This window comes from Acyrthosiphon pisum, chromosome X (genome assembly GCF_005508785.2).
Source record: "Acyrthosiphon pisum isolate AL4f chromosome X, pea_aphid_22Mar2018_4r6ur, whole genome shotgun sequence".
Taxonomy (NCBI): Eukaryota; Metazoa; Arthropoda; class Insecta; order Hemiptera; family Aphididae; genus Acyrthosiphon; species Acyrthosiphon pisum.
In genome coordinates, this window is record NC_042493.1 from 80,689,815 (window position 1) to 80,708,762 (window position 18,948).

At 30.6% G+C, this 18,948-nt stretch overlaps 1 protein-coding gene across 1 annotated transcript in view; it reads left to right on the forward strand.

The window, feature by feature from the left end:
* LOC100166590 (liver carboxylesterase 2) overlaps nucleotides 1–17,925 on the forward strand; it is a 22,060-nt gene extending 4,135 nt beyond the window's left edge. Inside the window, exons 2-3 of the mRNA XM_003241143.4 lie at nucleotides 13,503–13,612; nucleotides 15,105–17,925. Of these exons, the coding sequence (XP_003241191.1) occupies nucleotides 13,503–13,612; nucleotides 15,105–16,589 (1,595 nt within the window). The 3' untranslated portion in view covers nucleotides 16,590–17,925. The remainder of the gene's footprint in view (nucleotides 1–13,502; nucleotides 13,613–15,104) is intronic.
* Nucleotides 17,926–18,948: the final 1,023 nt, after the last annotated feature.

The window sequence follows — 18,948 nt, forward strand, 5'->3', positions numbered from 1 at the left end:
GAATGTAGAATGTATGAATAAAAACTAAGAGCTAGGATATTGAGAAAAAATTAAAATAAATAAAATTTATTTACGATTCCGAAAGTGTAGATAAGAAATAATGATCAACAATATTATTAAAGATACCAGAAAATAATACCTATACATATATTGTTCATGTATGACATTAAGGTATTAACAATGTACCTACCTACTACCTACTTTTTAGTCGTTATGTACTGATTTTGTAATTGATTTCATTTTAAATGAAAAAGTAAAGTAACGTGATAAAAACAATGTTGGGACCTAACGCGAATGTAATTTAAATAAAAATATTTATTGTAAATTACTAACATAAATGTATTAATTTTCAAAAGTAATTTACCCAACACTGAGGACTGACTAAAACAAACTAGATAACCTACTCTAGAAGGTAAATCGTAATGAACAAAATATGAAGTTGGCCGCTATATTCCAAGAGTGATAAGAATAATATGATAAATTTATAACTAAATTGATGAATAATAAAATGGTGAAGAAATTTCTGTAATATGTTATTCAAAAGTGATACTGTTTCAATTAATGATAACATTATTAATAAAATTGCACTTTTAGTAAATGGCGATTAGCTTCTAATCACAATCGGGAAGTCGGCTTTCTAGTTTTTTATATAACTGACAACTGTGTTATTGTACTGCATTATTTCTTGTTCGTCGTCCAAATTTAGACTTACATTATATATTATAGTGCTGGTATTGATCCGTCGGGTTTTCTAACCTACAATTTCTACATAATCTCTGGGCATCTATAAATTTAATAATTTAAGTAGTTATTTTTTTCATTATTGAAACTTGATACGTAAAAAGAATTAAAACTATAGTGGTGTAACTAAATTTATTTTGAATCAAAAGTCACTCACGTTAGGATAATTATCAATTGTACATGCGTGTTAATAAATATATCGATATGCCTATGTAAGCCTATATTATATTATATAAATTGCCCTAAATATTAGGTAATTGGTTTCAGATGTTTATGCATTACATCAGATAGGTACAAAAAAAAAGACAATACCTATTGTTCATCACGTTGTCGTACGCATGGGAAACTGGAATTAATTTCATTCTGACTAGATAGTGTTGATCATTTATAATATTATAATTATCTATCGTCTATTATTCACATATTTTGAGAATCCGCTGATGCTATAACGTTTGATAACATTTAGAATTGTCCATCACGGAATAAACAAAAATATGTTCAAAAATTAATCACAAATCGATAATAAATAAACGTGACTCTTAGTAATGACGGTAGTAAAACAGAACCCTGTAATATTAATTTAGAACTTAAATTTATAAGAAAAAAAAAATTATATGTTTAGAAAATTTATTTTGGATAAGCACACGATGCGCAGCCTCTTAGGTACAATATTTATTCAATTTAACCTTATTTTTTGACCATATATCTTATGACAATAGCCCATAAATTATTATGAGTATAACACTATAACTGCAATAAGTAATATGAATTAAATTAAATAACTCATGGAGTATTGGAGTATAAAATTATCTATATCGCCAGCAGGCAGCAATTATTATATATTAATGTAAATTAATATTTATTGCTTCTACATTTGATATCTAGAATATATGTAATCTATATATATGTACAGCTATTTCTAATTTATTTTGCAGTAATTATATTTTAATATAAAATAATGGACGATCAATGTTTATTTGTTTTTGGACTTTGAATGACCCTAAATATTACTTATTATATGATGTGATGTGAAAAAATGTGAAGAAAAATAAAACATGTTTCTGAATGCGTGCATTTTTTTACTGGTAAAATATGATTGAGAACAGAAAATTTAGTAAGACGCGATCGAGAACGCTTAATTAACATTTTTTCTTCAACGTTGCCTTATTTAATAGTTTTTTTCGAAATATTGAGCACAATATTTAGCACTGGTCCAGTGATCTAGATAAATTATGAAAATAAACTTCGAAATCCATACAAAAAGTATGATCACCTATGAAAGTGGTTGAGTTCGTTTTTTTTGTTTCAGTAATAAAAATGTTAAAGATGCGTTTTGGGAGTAAATGAGCTACGGTACATAGAACAAGGTAAAAAAAGAGGATTATGTACCTGAAAATCAAAAATATGACTAAAACTAAATGATATGTTGTACGACGTTATTTCGAAAATTCGTTCTCAATCGTAATAATTTTTTGGGTAAGCAGTAAGTTCTTTGTGAATTTTAAGTATTCTCAATCGTTCGGTAAAAATGTTTTAATGTGCTTAGGTAATCGTTCGTTAGCCTTTTTTTTTAGGCTAATACATTTTCGAGCAGTAAAAGAAAAATCGTGATTTTAATAATTATTTTTTTATAAATTCAGTTTTTTTTTTTTTGATCTTTTTTGTTTATATTTAGTTTAAATGTTTTCTAGTGTTGATTAATTCAGAACGGATATCCTGTATGGTTTTTATGTGATAGCCCATACATTATATATAAGCACTTTCGACAGTTTTTTTTTTCAACCAACACGCAACCATTAAACTGTATTAATGCAAATATCGTATGGTAATGAATTCTAACGGAGGTACCTACACGAAAAATTAAAAAAAATATTGTTTTAATTTACGCGAAAATTCTAAAAATAGATTTTGACCGTATAATACGCTTTACATCATACCAATAAATATTTATTTTTAATAGGTTATAGATGGTTTTCTTTGTATTTACCTAACTCTGTACGACGTGGGAATGTGGTGATGACATTCAAGCCAAGAAAATTAATCGGATTAGAAAAGTCGATTCGGATCGAGATATATTATACTAAACGTAGGATTTACTTCCTTAACTGATCGCCTTAATCTAGTTCAATTACATCATAAATACCTATTGTCTTCACGTTTAACTAAATATATATCAATTTGGTCATGGTGTACCTAATCATGTATGGTAAGTATATACAACATACTATACATGCTTTATACTTACGTTATTTATTTAAAACAATTGCGTTAGAATGAACTGTGTTACAGAACGACAGTACATAATACTATACTGAAACTAAACTATTACATTTACATGCAGCATACTATAGAATGTAAACAAATAACAACATAAATCCTACAAAAAACTTAAAGCTTTGGGTTGATTGAAACGTCAAGTAGAACATGGAACTAGATATGATTTGACTTCAGGAGTTCAGAATGTATAGAATATAGGAATATTCTCTAGTATTCAGGTATTCTATAATATACAAAATACAGATACAAATATCCATAATATTCTAACAAGAAATTGTGATTCACAAATAATACGCACAACTATATTATAAGTTATAATACATAGTTTTAGGTACCTATACCGTATATCTAATTCTTTCTCTATATTAATTCATGTGATGTAGGTAAGGCATGTAGTAATTCGTTTTAAAAATGGACTAGGTATAACTCGGAAAATTAATAATGTCGTCTGTTTTTGGCATGCGTTTTATATAAATAACTAATAATTACTTATATAATTAGTCAATAATAGTTAATTTTTAGACAGTTGATAATTGATACAGCCATATAGGTATATTAGGTATATATTTAGGTATATAAATCATATATTTCTATACCATAATCTTTGTTGTAGTTCCTATTTTATATAAATTATAACTATGGAACTCCAAATACTGCTTGTTGGTATATTAGGTACCTACCAAAGAAATACGTCTGAAAGAGAAAAAACCACGAAAGTACCTTTGTTGTACTGTCGAGTGTATATCGTCATTGCGAAAATCACTATAATGGATATGTTAAATTTGAGTTCAAAGATAAATTATTGCATACGAAAAATAATATTGAGCGTACACCACCTGGTAGTCAAAATTTCTAAGGATATTTTATTATAATATGTTTGATATTTATATTGTAATTAGTAATTTATAATTATATTAGTAATATGGTAGGTTGAACTTATTTTTACAAAAACAAATTGCATAATATTATAAAGCACCACATTATAATAATATCATTTCATATAATATAACTACCTATTATTGTTTATTACTTATCAGTGAATACCGGTAGGCACCATAGAAGGGTGTGAATGATATAATTGTATACAATTAATCTAAATATATTAAACGTAATATGATTGTGTATAGTAAACTTAGGTAGGTACGTTAATTTGTTTTACCTACTAATAGTCAAATAAATTACTTTAACTGCAGTTATTTCATGAAATATATTTATAGTATTTGGTTTTCCAGATTCTTTTGAAATGAACTAGACAATTTTTTCTTTTGGTTATTCAAAAGTACCATTATTAGATATAATTTTGTACCAGAAACCTCCCGCAAATTGAAATTCGAACTATTTTGATTGCTCCAGAGTTGATGATAGACAAAAAGGGAATCATATATCATTATAAAATCAATACGTCCATCACTCTGCCTGGAATCCAAAATTAGATGCATACATTTTCAATGTTTTAATTTCTCATCAAAAGATTTTCTTATTTTATTGTAATTCATAAACGAATAGCTGTAGATACTTGAAATTTTACCAAATGTCTATTTTATAATTTTATAATGATTTTCTATACATTAATAGCTTGAAAATGTATTACAAGCGTTACCTCATAAGTGGTTATAACAGCATAATTTCATCAAAATCACGAACATTTGCAAATTATAGCTTTTAAGTAAATTGTAGTTAAAATGTATAAAATGTTCAATTTTTATAGGTAAGGATTGAAAATGTAAAGGAAGGTTACTCATCAGTAACTTAAAGTATTTTAGTGTTTGTTGACAAAAAATAATTCAATATTAGATATTAGTAAAATTAATTACTAATTAATAGCAATAATGTCATATCATAATATTAATATACTATCTTAGTAATATAGGCCGACAGACCGTCTTCGCTCAGAATTGTTTCTCGTATACAATGATTTATTAAATCATTGAATTAAAATTTCACACATCCATTACAGTGACCAATACGACAGCTAATTTTGGTACAGCAGTGTGGTACAAACTTGCCCACTTTTTTTTTTAATATATACATTCTTTTATATTTTCAATTTTACTGTACGTTAAACTGTACGTCTGAATGTGTTAGCGTTTAAAAAATTAACAAAAACAACATGAAGTTTTCTACCTTACAATATTAATCACAATCATAGAAACTAGAATAAAATATTTCATATTAAACTTTTGTGAACTTAAATTATTAATTTTTAGGGATTGAACTAGACTGTACGACTATATTATTATATAGGTCAGATGACTCACCTTCATTAGTTATAAACTGCCAAATCCACTGTATAAATTATATATTATAGATGGAACATCGAAAGTGATAAATAAAGTTTTCATGGAGTGCAGACAGTACTAATTACTCGTTTCATTAATCAAACTCAACAACATCGCGTGAGAATACTGATGTGCTGACGTGCTGTATTATGAAAATAGTCACGACAGTTGTTAAAAGTATTTTCCGGGCGTCGTTCACCAGTACGGTTTTTAAAACTCAAGTCGCCTGTCATTTGGACTAATTTAGTTTATCTGATTAAATTTTAATTTTAAATGCTTTCTGTAACACCGTCGACTATTCTCAATTTTAATTCGAAATTCGAATTACGCGCACGAATAGAGGAATTTATAGGTAGTTACTTATGTGGTGTGTGGTGTACACTTATAGTGACTCGTGAAATATTAATTTAATAGCATAGTTATAATTTATAGATTCTCTTGGTTATGCTGTTAATAATTTATATATAATATATATATTATATTGATATGAATATTGAATAGTGAGATGTGACTAATGACTGCAATAAATGGGTCTATAATCTATCACAGTGTTGGATAGTAGGTACGTAACAAAAGTAATGCGTTGGTGCGTTGTACTGTAACGGTGCAACTTGTTTCAGCGCGTTAAATGTGTTATTTCGTTAGATTTTTCATAAAATGTGATGGACATTACTTTCGATAAAAAATGTCTACAATTTAAGGCATTACCATTCCGAGTAGGTATCAAGAATTAGAATAAATGCCTACCTTTTGATTAATCGGAAATATTATTATTACATTCAATGGGACTCAGGGAATGGAACCTTGATGAATTTACGGTTCCGGTTCCGATTCGGTTTTTAGAAAAAATAAAATAAAATTAAGGTTTCGGTTCTTAAAAAAAAAAAATGTGGAACCTGTTTTAGTTTTATACTTATGTAAAAAAAAAATTGTAAAGTAAAAGTATTGGTTCCGGTAAGGTTCCGGTTTTTAAATTATTTTAAATAAAGGTTTATAAGGTATGAGGTTTCGGTTCCCAATATTTTAAGGTTCTGGTTCCAAAACTGGTTCTTTTCGGTAAGGTTCCAACTTCCAGTCCCTGCAATGGGTGTATATAATTTTAAATCTTAACTTAATCACACTTGAGTTTTCAATTTTCAATGTTTTGGGAAACATATTATTTACTTGAACTGTACTTAATATAACTTTTCTCAAAATTTTTATTTTTGACATATCTGTTCGAATCATAGTTTAAACCTACAATCGATATCTCTCTCTCTATATATATATTTACGTTGACTGTCGATTGACGATTGATTATAAGTTTGAGAAATAACCATATTACCTGTTTCTTTGTACCTAATGTGAAAGTAATGAAGTTACTTTTTATTTGAGTCATGAATAAAGTAACTCACCCAGCACTGATATTTATCAGGCTTAATATGCTATCAGTTATTAATTATTATACTGTGATTATAATCAATTATCAATATTATCATTTATCATGTACAATCACACACAAATTTGTATCTACGTATCTACTCTTAGTACAGATATAATTACTTAGATAGCTACTTAGTATACGTCTATATAGGCGCAGTTAATCGTAAATTAGCCCCATAAATCCCAAACAGTTATAGTAATCTTATCATATTATATTGTCTTGAATAATTCGTTTTCATACATTTTCAGTTTACGTAAGGAAATATCGAGAAAATATATAGGTACTATGTGTCTATTCGTTAGTACCTACTTAATTATTTTATCAGTTCATGAACACTAACGTCTAACTACTTACTTTTAATATAGTAAAATGCAATAATAAAATATTATATTGCTCTTATTTTTCATCATTATTAGTCATTAATTATTATGGGTGTTGGTTAATCCATCTATCAACTTTTAATTTTTAAATCACAACCTTTGTTTTTAATAGTACAGTCTGAAGCGAAATACTCTTTTATAAATAAGTTTGTGTGCAAATTATACAAGTTATACCGACCGATAATATTGAACTAGGTTATAGTTTTTTAATTAAAGCTTAAGTATCAAAGATAATCAATGGTATTATTGGTATTATTAGTGTTCATACAGTCAATTTGTATCTATGGTGTTCATGAAATATTATGTTGTGTTTATAATTAATATTGTATAGTTATTAATAATTTCCTTGGTATACCAGATAGTCAAATGCTACATAAGTGGGTATAAATCAAAAATGTTAAATCTTAAATAGGTCAGGACTTAAAAGCAGTATGTATACAACATGTATGCAGGCATAATGTGTAACGTGTATAATATACAAATATATGGGTAGGTGATATTTTACAATATTTATAATAAAAAGGTGCGTTTTGTTATTTACATAATTTGATGTGTTTTATTTCGTCTGATTAAAATCAAATACGTTATGATTTGTGAAATGTAGGTAATATAATATATTGAAATAACAATTTTTTTATTCATATATAATATGGAGTCAGTTAGGCGAATGAATTTTCATAATAATAAAAATAAAAACAACTGTAATAATTCGCTTACCGGTTGTCGTTTATTTTAACGTAGTACACTGCACGGAACGGTAAAATCGTCTAAATTGTCAATTCGAATCACGCAAGACAGCAAAACAAAGAAAAAATAACAGACCTTGTTTATTTTTCTCGTGCACGCACGGAGTAATCTATATTGTTGTTTGTTGTAATAAAAGGGAAAAAATCTGATGGTAGCGAATTGAGTCGATATAGTATAATACGTATACGTATACTGTGTATACCTATATAGGTATTATAAGTGTAACCCAGGGTTGAAAACGTAGAAAACGTAGGTAAATATTCAAAGTCATGAAAATTCAATAAGCAATACAATTTTTGATAATTCGCATTTAGTTAATTCACGATCATTTTACAACTGACAAGAAAAAATGTTATTAAAATACTTAGACAAAACTTCTGCACATAAAAAAAATCTCCAGTCAAAATATCCCGGGGACAAAATATATTCTGCACAATATTTTTTTTTTTTTTTTTTTGTTTCAACCGACGGCGTCGCGGGGACAGCTTTTGCAATACTACCGCGATTCTGCACAATATTTACCTTATCAAAATATCACCTATAAAATACATCTCAATTAAAAAAAAAATTAACATAACATTTTTAAAACATTTATATTATTTTGCTCTATACATATTATTGATGTAACTATTATTGAATAAAACCAATGTTTAAAAATGAACATATAAAATATAAATAATAATAAAGACGTTATGATACAATTATTGAACTTTATACAAAATGTAGTACTTAACTATTTCAATTTAATATTTATGATTATAACTTATGAGCAATTATTCCTCTTAAACGCTTCATATCCATCTTCTCGCCATACTTGATGGTCGTTGTAATGGTTTGCAATTTGCGTTTAATGGTGCGATTGGAACAAATCGCATTACTATTTGGAAACTTTTTACACATTTAATGATCAACTAACCATACACCTAACCTAATCATACATTTGAAAATATACAAAATACATACTGAATTCAAACTTCAAGTTCTTGAAACAATTTATCAATTCAGAACTAAATAGTTTGTTTTTACTTTATGACAAAAATAGGATATCACTTTAGTCTATAAATTCCACTTTTCGGCAAAGCAATTGGAAAACTATAAGAAATTTGAATTTGTTTAAACTACAAAGGATATGTCCATATTTTACCAACTAAACAGTTGCACTGTATCAGTGATCAATTTCCTATCTACAAAAGTGCTAGAGTGTTTGGATTTTTTGAACAGAATAATATAACTTTATTAAAACAGTGATAAGTCCTAATTTTTTTAGAGTTAGAAGCTTAAAAATGTTTAAAACTATGGGAGGGCTCAAAGTGAAAATTAGCAAAAATAATGTACAAATGATGAAGAAATGTATGCAAACACATATATATTTATCCATAAAATATTGATCTCAGTTTGGATTAGTCTTTATTTAATTTAATTGGCAGGGCAGATGTGTGCTTAAGTTTTTGAAAAATATTATTTCGATGAAATACGATTTATTTATTAGACTAAATCAGGCGCGGATCCAAGGGGGAGGGGCGAAGGGGGCTTACACCCCTCTCAAAAAAAAATCCATAAAATAGGTTTGTGTAATTTATATAATATATTGGGTTTTTGATTATTTTTGTGGTTCATTACAATTACAAAATACAGTATTATAAAATATAAATTCACGAAAAATAAAATAATATAATTTTATATGTATTGTGCGCGAGTGTGTAATTGTGTTAGGTACTGTGTTAATATGTTATAGGCTTATAGATAAATTGCGTTCCGTCATCGATCGTCGTCGATGATAAACAATTTCATGTTATCGACGGCGACAATCTAATTTTCGACGTTGTGTAATAAAACGGTTTTTGCTGGAGCCCTGGAGGATACGATTTTAAGGACAATTTTGCGCCCCCCCCTTCCCGTAAAATATTTCTGGATCCGCCCCTGAACTAAATATGGTTTAAGCAGATACCAAATAGGTAGGTATAAACCAAAAAATGTCCAATGTATAGTTTATGTATAATTATAATATGTCTCATGTCTGTAATTTCACGTGAATTATTCTAGGTAGGTACCCACGACCTTGAATAAACAAATTGTTATATTACTAATGCAACCCGCGTAGGTAAGTCATTTGTTTTGCATGCGATTCGTCAAACCAAGAGTAAATGCGCAGCAGTACGTTTTATTTTAAAACGAACATTCAGTATTTTCAGACGATTAGAAAAACTATAGGTACATCCACATTATAGATAGATTATTAGATATTATATTGTTATAATAACACGTACCTGCGTGAATAGTCATCTTTAATATTATTATATATCAGCAATTATTTAGACGAATCACATTTCCATAATTTTCATAAAATCTCATTTTTACAGATTTTTGCTTTAGATTTGATAAATACATCGTTATGTACAAACGAATCATAGGTCTAGGAACGTTATAAAATGTCTATATAATTTGCATTTTTCAATATTTGTCTTCAATTTTTTTCAGAGATTTTAAGTTTTTTGTCTCTCCTGAATAAATAAGAAGGTACCTACATCATTTTTATACACGTACGTATATGGTATACAGGTTGGTTATATGCCTATAAGTGATACCATTTTAATAATTTTAAGAGTAATTCTGTCTCTGTGTCGTATATTTTTAATCTGATAATAGGTATTTATTTATTTCCATTACCTATAGTTGTTGTGTGTAAACCGGAGTTCAAACTAAATACGCCGTACGGTTTACAAAAATAAATAATAATAAATATTATAATATCTGAAGTCTGAATGTTTGATTGAAGAAGACTAAGGTTTACGCAAGATGAAATTTGCCACAGTTCTGGATTGACATATTATTATACTCGTAGGAGAAATGCAGTTTTTGCTCACACGAAGTGACAAATTCGATGAGGCGTTAAATGTTTGAGACCTGTAGTCGTTTTTTCATCTTGCTCGTTCATTTCTTAGTTAGATAGTAAAATGGACAATAATTGTAGTGGTTGGTGGTTAAATAATACATTTAGAATTTTATTGAATCTTGAAAATGAGATGGCACACATTTGAAATAATTTCAGGGACTGTTGTTAAAAAATAATGTTCATATCTCGACGGTAACAAGCTGCTATAAAGTATAAGGTAGATAGTATAATACATTTATAATAGCTGCAGAAGGTAAGCCTAGCATTATATAATTATTTATACGATATGATCACTATAATATTATACGATAGGTACATAAACACACGCAATAATGAAATAGGTGACATTATCACGCTCAAAGGTGGGCGAACTCAGTATTTATTGTATAAATTGTATTATTGTTATATTATATTATATTATAATATAATAGAAAGGGTACAGAGAATAGGGTTTTGGAAAAAATTATTATTTGAGGTCTCCGACCTTGATTTTGCATGATACTTAATAGTTTTGTAATTTCTTTCATTTATATAGTACCGATATAAACACATTTCATTTGGACCTAAAATGAAACCAGATTATTGAAAATACGATGGTTATCGTTTATGTATTGTACCTAACTATATTTATATTAATTGTGATTTATGACAACGAATTCTATATAGCGTTGGGGTAAACTCGATAAACGATAAACCATCGTTTCGTTTTAATGTTGCAGTGATGCAAGGTCAATTTTCTAAATAAACCGAATACAAAAATTACTATTACGAAATATAAATGCATCAAAAGTAGCATCGATCGTAGCATAATATATTGAGTTATTACGATTGCCAAAATATGTACAGTGGCAGCACGCGATCGGTTTGTTGTCTGTGTATGTTATGATAATTGGCATTTATATTATATTTTGTCCTGCATGTTTTGTACCATGCTATTCACGAAACCGCATGACACGTATAGAAACGAAACTTTTAGTCAAAGTCTCTGTCAAGTTTCTATTTATAAGTGCAGCTGTGAACTTTTTTAAAGTTTACTTTTATAAATTAATACTCATGTCGTTTTAATAATACCCGTGTCGGAAAAAAAATGATTATTAAAATTATGGTTATTTAATTTATAATAAAGTTTTAAACGTTTCAATTTTAATTTTAGTGAAATAGTAAAAAATGAAAGGAGAGCGTAATGCTCGTTTAGTTTAATAGTGTATTACGTCTCACAGATTATATATATATATATTTTTATTACAACATGGGATATACCCCAATCAGTAAAAGATAGTAAATATATACAAAATATAATACACAATACGTACAAAATAATTAAAGCGATAGAGTTGATGGATTTTTATTCTCTCTATATATATAAGTATACTCATCATTCAATATAATGGTTGATTTTTTGAATACTTGGTGATGCGTAAAAGCAAAGAAAACAAGTACATGTGGTGCGCATTAAAATTTGGAACTTTTAAGTTAATTAAAGAGTGTTTATTAAATATTTTGTAATTTCGTTTTGATTTCGTCAAGTTTCCCAACATTGAAGACAAGTGTTTGGCTTACTTACTATTATACCAAGTGAGAGAGTATGTTGTACGATCATAGACAAGTATAATGTTCAAATAGATACAATAGAAAATACTGAGAATCGCCTAGTGCCTTGAAATTGAGAGACGCTGTTATGACATCAAACATGTAGTGAAGAGGGACTGTAGACAAGTGACGCCATAACCTCCCATGTTTCAAAAATACAAGTTAATGTTTAACACGCAATCGACATATTTAATTCACACACGCTCACAGCCTTCGAAAACTAAGTTTAACGATAATATATCGTCCGTGGACTAAAATTTATCTTAGTCCGTAGGAGCACCCAACTGATCCAAGTATATTCTTAGATATCCTTTTATTTTTTAAGGTTAATAGGTTACCAACGTAGACCAATTCAGACGTGGACGTGATCCCATAATAGTATTTGAATGATAAGTCTCGAACTACGTGTAAATCTTTAAACTTATAAAAAATTGGATAGCTGGGCCAGAATTGTAGGTACCAATACATGCTAATAATCACGTGATACATATTTCCACGTACTTATTGAAATAAGTGCTTTTGACATAGAGGGAGGCACGTGTCTTTATCCTTAATTAGTTTTTGATCTCATGCTTGAACTTTAGCATGAATAGAACGGTTGGTACTTTACAATTTCCATCCTTAAAATACATTTCAATTAATGCATATTCGCTCATATTTTATTTCATGAAAGTCACTCATGCCTATGGTATTTTTTTTTCAAAATCATTTATCCAGTAGACTAAATTAAGAAGTTTAGTACTTTAGTACTATATTTTATTTAAAATGATGACTATTTAGAAATATAAATAGTATAGATACTAATATACTCTATTGATAAATGATAATGTATATTTAGATACTTACAAACATATAATATACATTTATATATCAAATGCTCAATTCTAGGTACCTACTAGTAATACATTTCAAGATTTTTAAATTGTGTTCAACTGTAATGGATATAATATAGTGTGATTTTTATAAACAATGAAAACGGTCTTGTAATACTAAAAAAGTTGTCATACTAAATATTAAGCAACAATTTTTTGAAAATTTCTTTGTGGGGGATGGGGACACTTACGTTTCGTTAGTCATTACAGTGCTATACTAACTTAGCACTCCTACGATTTGCTCGTATTTGTGTCTATCTATGAAATATAATGTATATTATTTTGTTTTTTTCTTCATAGGTGCGGTGCCGGAAGAAAAGTTTCCGGTCATGGTTTGGTTTCATCCTGGCGATTTTCATTGGGGAACACCGATTTATTGGGACGCTTCGGTTTTGGCCGCTAGACACAAAGTACGTTCACCAGTTATAATAATATAGACTATAGTTATTATGAGTAGATGAAAACACCCCTGTTCAAAACATCTAAAAGTACATTATTATCTTTTAAAACTGTAGGTATACGGTCTCAAACATGTTATACAATCATGGTCGGTTAATAGTAACAGACAAATATATCACTTTTTTTACCTATGTGAAATATAACTATAATTCTGAAGTATATTCCAAAGATATTAAGGTCACAAGCTAAAAAATGGTTACCTACAAATCATTAAGATATCAATAAGTAAATTAAAAATTTTTTACTATGGTTTATTATGGTTTTATAGAATCATAAAGGTCATAAGCATAACTTTCTTTTTAATTTCAAGGCTTTTAACCTGTACAAACTTAATAATATTCTAGTATATAGTACCTATCTATGTTACTAGCTGTGTAAAGATTCAATCCAATAGATTATGCTAAGTTGTAACTAATCACTTATTCCTTATATAAAATTAAATAAACTTTAAAGTTATATTTGTCTACCATTTAATGAAATGTACCTACTATTTAAGTTACTATAAAAAAATATATCAATGATTTTGGAATGAATTTAAAATTTTGAATTTGTTATTCATATTATAATTTATAATCCAACAACCCGGCAGGGTAGCGCTAATTATAAACAGAAAAGTGCGCTTTAAAATATATTTATAGGTGAAATACACGCGAAAACTGCCAGACTATTATTACAGGAAGCAACATGATTCATGAAAACAATTTCTTGAAAAAGCATAACAAATTTGTAGTTAAATAATTACGTTTGAAAATACAATAATCTAATTGTACATTTTACGTAGAAGTGCATCGTGTAGTTTTCAAATCATTTTGAACAATACTTTCAGAGTTATAGCCAATTTAATTAGCAATTATTGTAGCGTATTTTCAATATTTTATTAGATAATGTTTGCCGGGGCCCGCATTACAGTAAACCAATAATAACGAAAAAAATAAAAAAAATATCATTGTAAAACCAATAGGTATGTTCCCAAAATAATAAGGTATCAACAAAAAGTGAGTGATATCTCAACAAAAACTAACTGTATTATTAATAATATTGCAATTTGCAATAGAAGAAATCTTTTATTGGCGATACAAATAATGATATATTTTTTTTAAATTCATTAAAATAAGTATATATAAATAATATTAAAGTAAGTTATGTTAACACTTTATTAACTTATGTTTATGAATATTATATTTACATAAATATGAAATTCATCATTGATGAAGAAACGTTTTTTAATATTTTTGTATGATCTATTACAAATATAAAATAATTCTAACTTTTTACGAATTTTTGGAAAATGTATTTAAAGAGCTATCATGGCTCAATTTTAAAATTTCCTTTGTTGATTTTCTTAGCCTATTGGTACGAAAAGTTGATCTGATTTTGCGGTATCTACCTACCTACATAATATTATATTAATATATAGAATATGTGTTATCTGGATTTGTGCAGGTGATCGTGGTGACGACGGCCTATCGGTTGAACATATTAGGCTTCTACACGGACAACACTGCGGAGGCGTCAGGCAACTGGGGACTGATGGACCAGGCGGCCGCGCTGGACTGGGTGCAGCGGAACATCGAAAGCTTCGGCGGCGCGGCGCAGAACGTGACGTTGTTCGGGCAGGGTTCGGGCGCGGTGAGCGTGGGCCTGCACGTGGTGTCACCTGGGTCCCGGGACAAGTTCCACCGGGCGATCAGCATGAGTGGGAACGCGCTGCTTCGTACGGCTGTGATGACCCCGGACGGACCGGAAGCGGTGCTGGACGCTCTGGCCGACAAGTTCAACTGCTTTCGGAACACGTTGACTGGGTGCTTGCGGAACGTAGACGCCGAGTTACTGGTGAAGGGTGGTGGTTCCCTGACCCGTTGGGGCCCGGTGGTCGACGGCCTGGCGCTATCCAACGACAGCAGTGGCCTAGAACCGTTTCTACCTGAAATGCCAGCCTCGCTTATGGAAGACGGCCGGTTTGCCGCTGTTCCGCATATGATCGGCTACAACCGGATGGAGGACGCGTTCGATGCGTTTGACAGTGGGGACGGTGGCGGCGGTGGCGGCGGGGGTATAACCAGAGACCGGTTTGAGGCGTTAGTGCGGGAAGACGTCGTGGCCGACGACGAAGACGATCGTCGAATGCGTCAGCTCCGGCGGCTCCAGCTACAACAGCAACAGCAGCCAGCCGCTACGGACACCACTGGTGAAGCGGTAAGCGGACTCTCGGACGGTGGCAGTGTTGGCGGCGTGGTCGATGACGAGGGGAACTGTACGCTGGACGCCGACTTTGTGGTGGACACACTCGTGTTGCGGTACGCCAGGCAGACGGACGACCCAGAAACTCTGCGCCGGAACTACGTGACCATGGCTGCCAACAAGGTTTACGGGGCTACCGGTTACCGGGTGGCCGGTTACGTGTCACGTCTGAACGCCACCTACGTGTACCGGTACGAGTACAAGCTGCGTGCAACCAAGGCGCTGCCGGCCGCCGCCGAGTGGATGGACGCGCCGCACGGCGCCGAGCTGCCTGTCGTGTGGGGCATGCCGTACTGGCCGTCAGCTTCGGCCATCGACTGGACGGCCGCCGACCGCCGTATGTCAGACACCGCGATGGCAATGTGGACAAACTTCGCCCGGCACGCCGATCCGGCACACCGGTCAGCCGCGGTCAACGTCCGGTGGGACGAGTACGAGACGCGCAGCCCCCGCGCTATGGTGCTGGACAAGGTGCCAAACATGTCACAACCTGACCAGGAGCCCGAGTTCTGGAACGAGTACTACCCTAAGGTGCTGGCCGTCGCGCTGCAGTGCTGCGCCAACCACACCATGGAATCGGCCGCCACCGCCGTTGTCGGTGGGCCAGGGCCCGCCGCTCTGATTACACTGTGTCTGGTGGCCCTCTCGTGGTCGTTGGTCGCGGACTCACCGTCGCTGCTGGTGTGAGCGACCACGCCGACCACACGAATACCAACCTAATGTTATTATATCGCATGGGTGATGATTATTACAGTATAATATTATAATAATATGCCTTACTATTAGGTATATTGTCCTTTAAAATTATTATAATATTATCATTCTCATCAAGTCTATGAAATGTTTTTAAAATTTTTAAACGATGATAAAAACGGACGCACGCAACCGCGTCTTGGAATAGGGGCGGGGGTTGGGCGTCAAGGAAGTCGGGAAAATATCGATTACTTTCCTTAAAATGGCTTGTAAATGACATTCAATTCACGTGAAATATTACGCACGAAAAAATATTATCATAATTACGTAGGTTAGTATAAAATATCAGAAAACGATAACTGCTCTACTGCACCACCACGCGAGTCGTGAAAGTCGACTATAAGTGCACCTAACACGAACCACACGCGTAATTCAGTTATATACATATAAATTAAAGCAAAATAATAATAGTTATCAAAACAATGAACAAAAGTATGAACATATTATTATAGTACTATTGTTTGAGACTTTCTAAGACAAAAAGAAAACCTATAATAGATAAATTAATGTATTCGCGCGTTATTTGTCTTAGTCAATTGTAAAGATTCACTGTAATTTTGTTTCGTTATTTTGTGTTTTTAAAACTTAATACTGTATTTTAAGTTGTTATAGTACTTTTTTTTCATCATTAGAAATTCGGAAAGTGGCTTGACTGTACGTCTTGTGTCATAAAACCATAGATTTTAAATTTGAACCCTATAATATATTTCAATACAATCAAACACGCACATATGTATACTTTATTTCAGAAATGTCACTAAAATGGGATTTATTTTTCAAAAACCTTTAATTTAAAATGTATTTAGAATGGTGATAATCTCTATATACGTCCTATTCTATTGATAATGTTTAATATATATGTTTGTAAATTTTAGACATGTATAGTAGGTACTTACAAACATTGTATTATTGTAGTACAGTTATTGTACTATTACATAGTTTATGGCATAGAGTATTATTTTGTCTATAACATGCAATTTTAATATTTCATGTTACCATTATTTGTTTTACTGTTGTGGTATTAAACGAAAAATTAAACTTTAAACTTTTAAACGAAAACCTGTATTGAACAGCTTATTTCTATAAAAAAAAAATGTTAACATCATATCAAATTGTATATTGGACGAGTATTTTTTTACTTTTCATAATATTGCATTTCATGTCTAGATGAGCAGAATGGTTTACCACAAATCTCATGGCGTGTTAATGCACTTCACTCCTCTTTTCTAAACTTCAAATACAAAATAAATAACAAATTCTTCCAATATTCGATATTTGTATGCATCGAAATTGTTAGAAAAATAGACTGTTTCAGTTTTTGAAATAAAAATAGGTATAGCTGTGGCTGTTTAAAAATCAAAAGTTGCAATAGTGGATTCACCGACAAATACGAGTATGAAAAAAACAATTAGGCCAAGATTATGTTAGACAATAGTATTGCATGTTTCTACCGAGAACCTTTATAAAAAAAATCAATACCTTTCAAAATTACGAGCATTGAATGTTAAAAAAATCACTCTGTATGCATTTATAAACTATATTTTATTCTGTATCATTGTCTGCTAAAATTGCATTGATATTTAATTACGGCGTTAGTATTTCATATCGTCTGTGTATTTTTAACAAACGCATTTCCAATCATTAAAACTAATATGAAATATACTTTTTTGCAAAAGAAAACCCACTTATAAATAGTTCTAATAATTATTGAAAACTCATTATTTTCGATCAACTGGTTCCGTGTTTCAATACTATTGACTACAGATGTTGATATACAAAAATCGGGATTGACCATAGTAAATTATATTTGTTATTTTTAAGTCTTCACTATTATTCCACTTATCTCATGAGTCACGTACCACTACATACAGAGTCCTGTAAATATAATAGGAAAACATTCCGTCTTTAATTCCTTTACTCTTTATACCTACCTATGTATCTATATCAATTACTTAATAATTGATCTCAGAAGTGTAAATAGTGACGTGTCTACTAAAAAACTATTCGTTATGAGCTTTTTAATAGTATGTTACAAGAAAAAAAGTTACACAACAAAAAAAAACTCACAATAAGTAATAACAATAACGTCAATGATTTGTTCGGATATTAAGTTATATAATCTATATTTAACTATACACATACGCTAGAATGCCTTCTTATTGAATACTATGTACCACAACATAATATTCCCTATATACCTATCGTTGCAATTTATTTGTTGAAATGATCTATCTTCTCGGCACTATATTTTTTTCTAACACTTTTAGAAATGTTCTATCTAATTGTATAATAT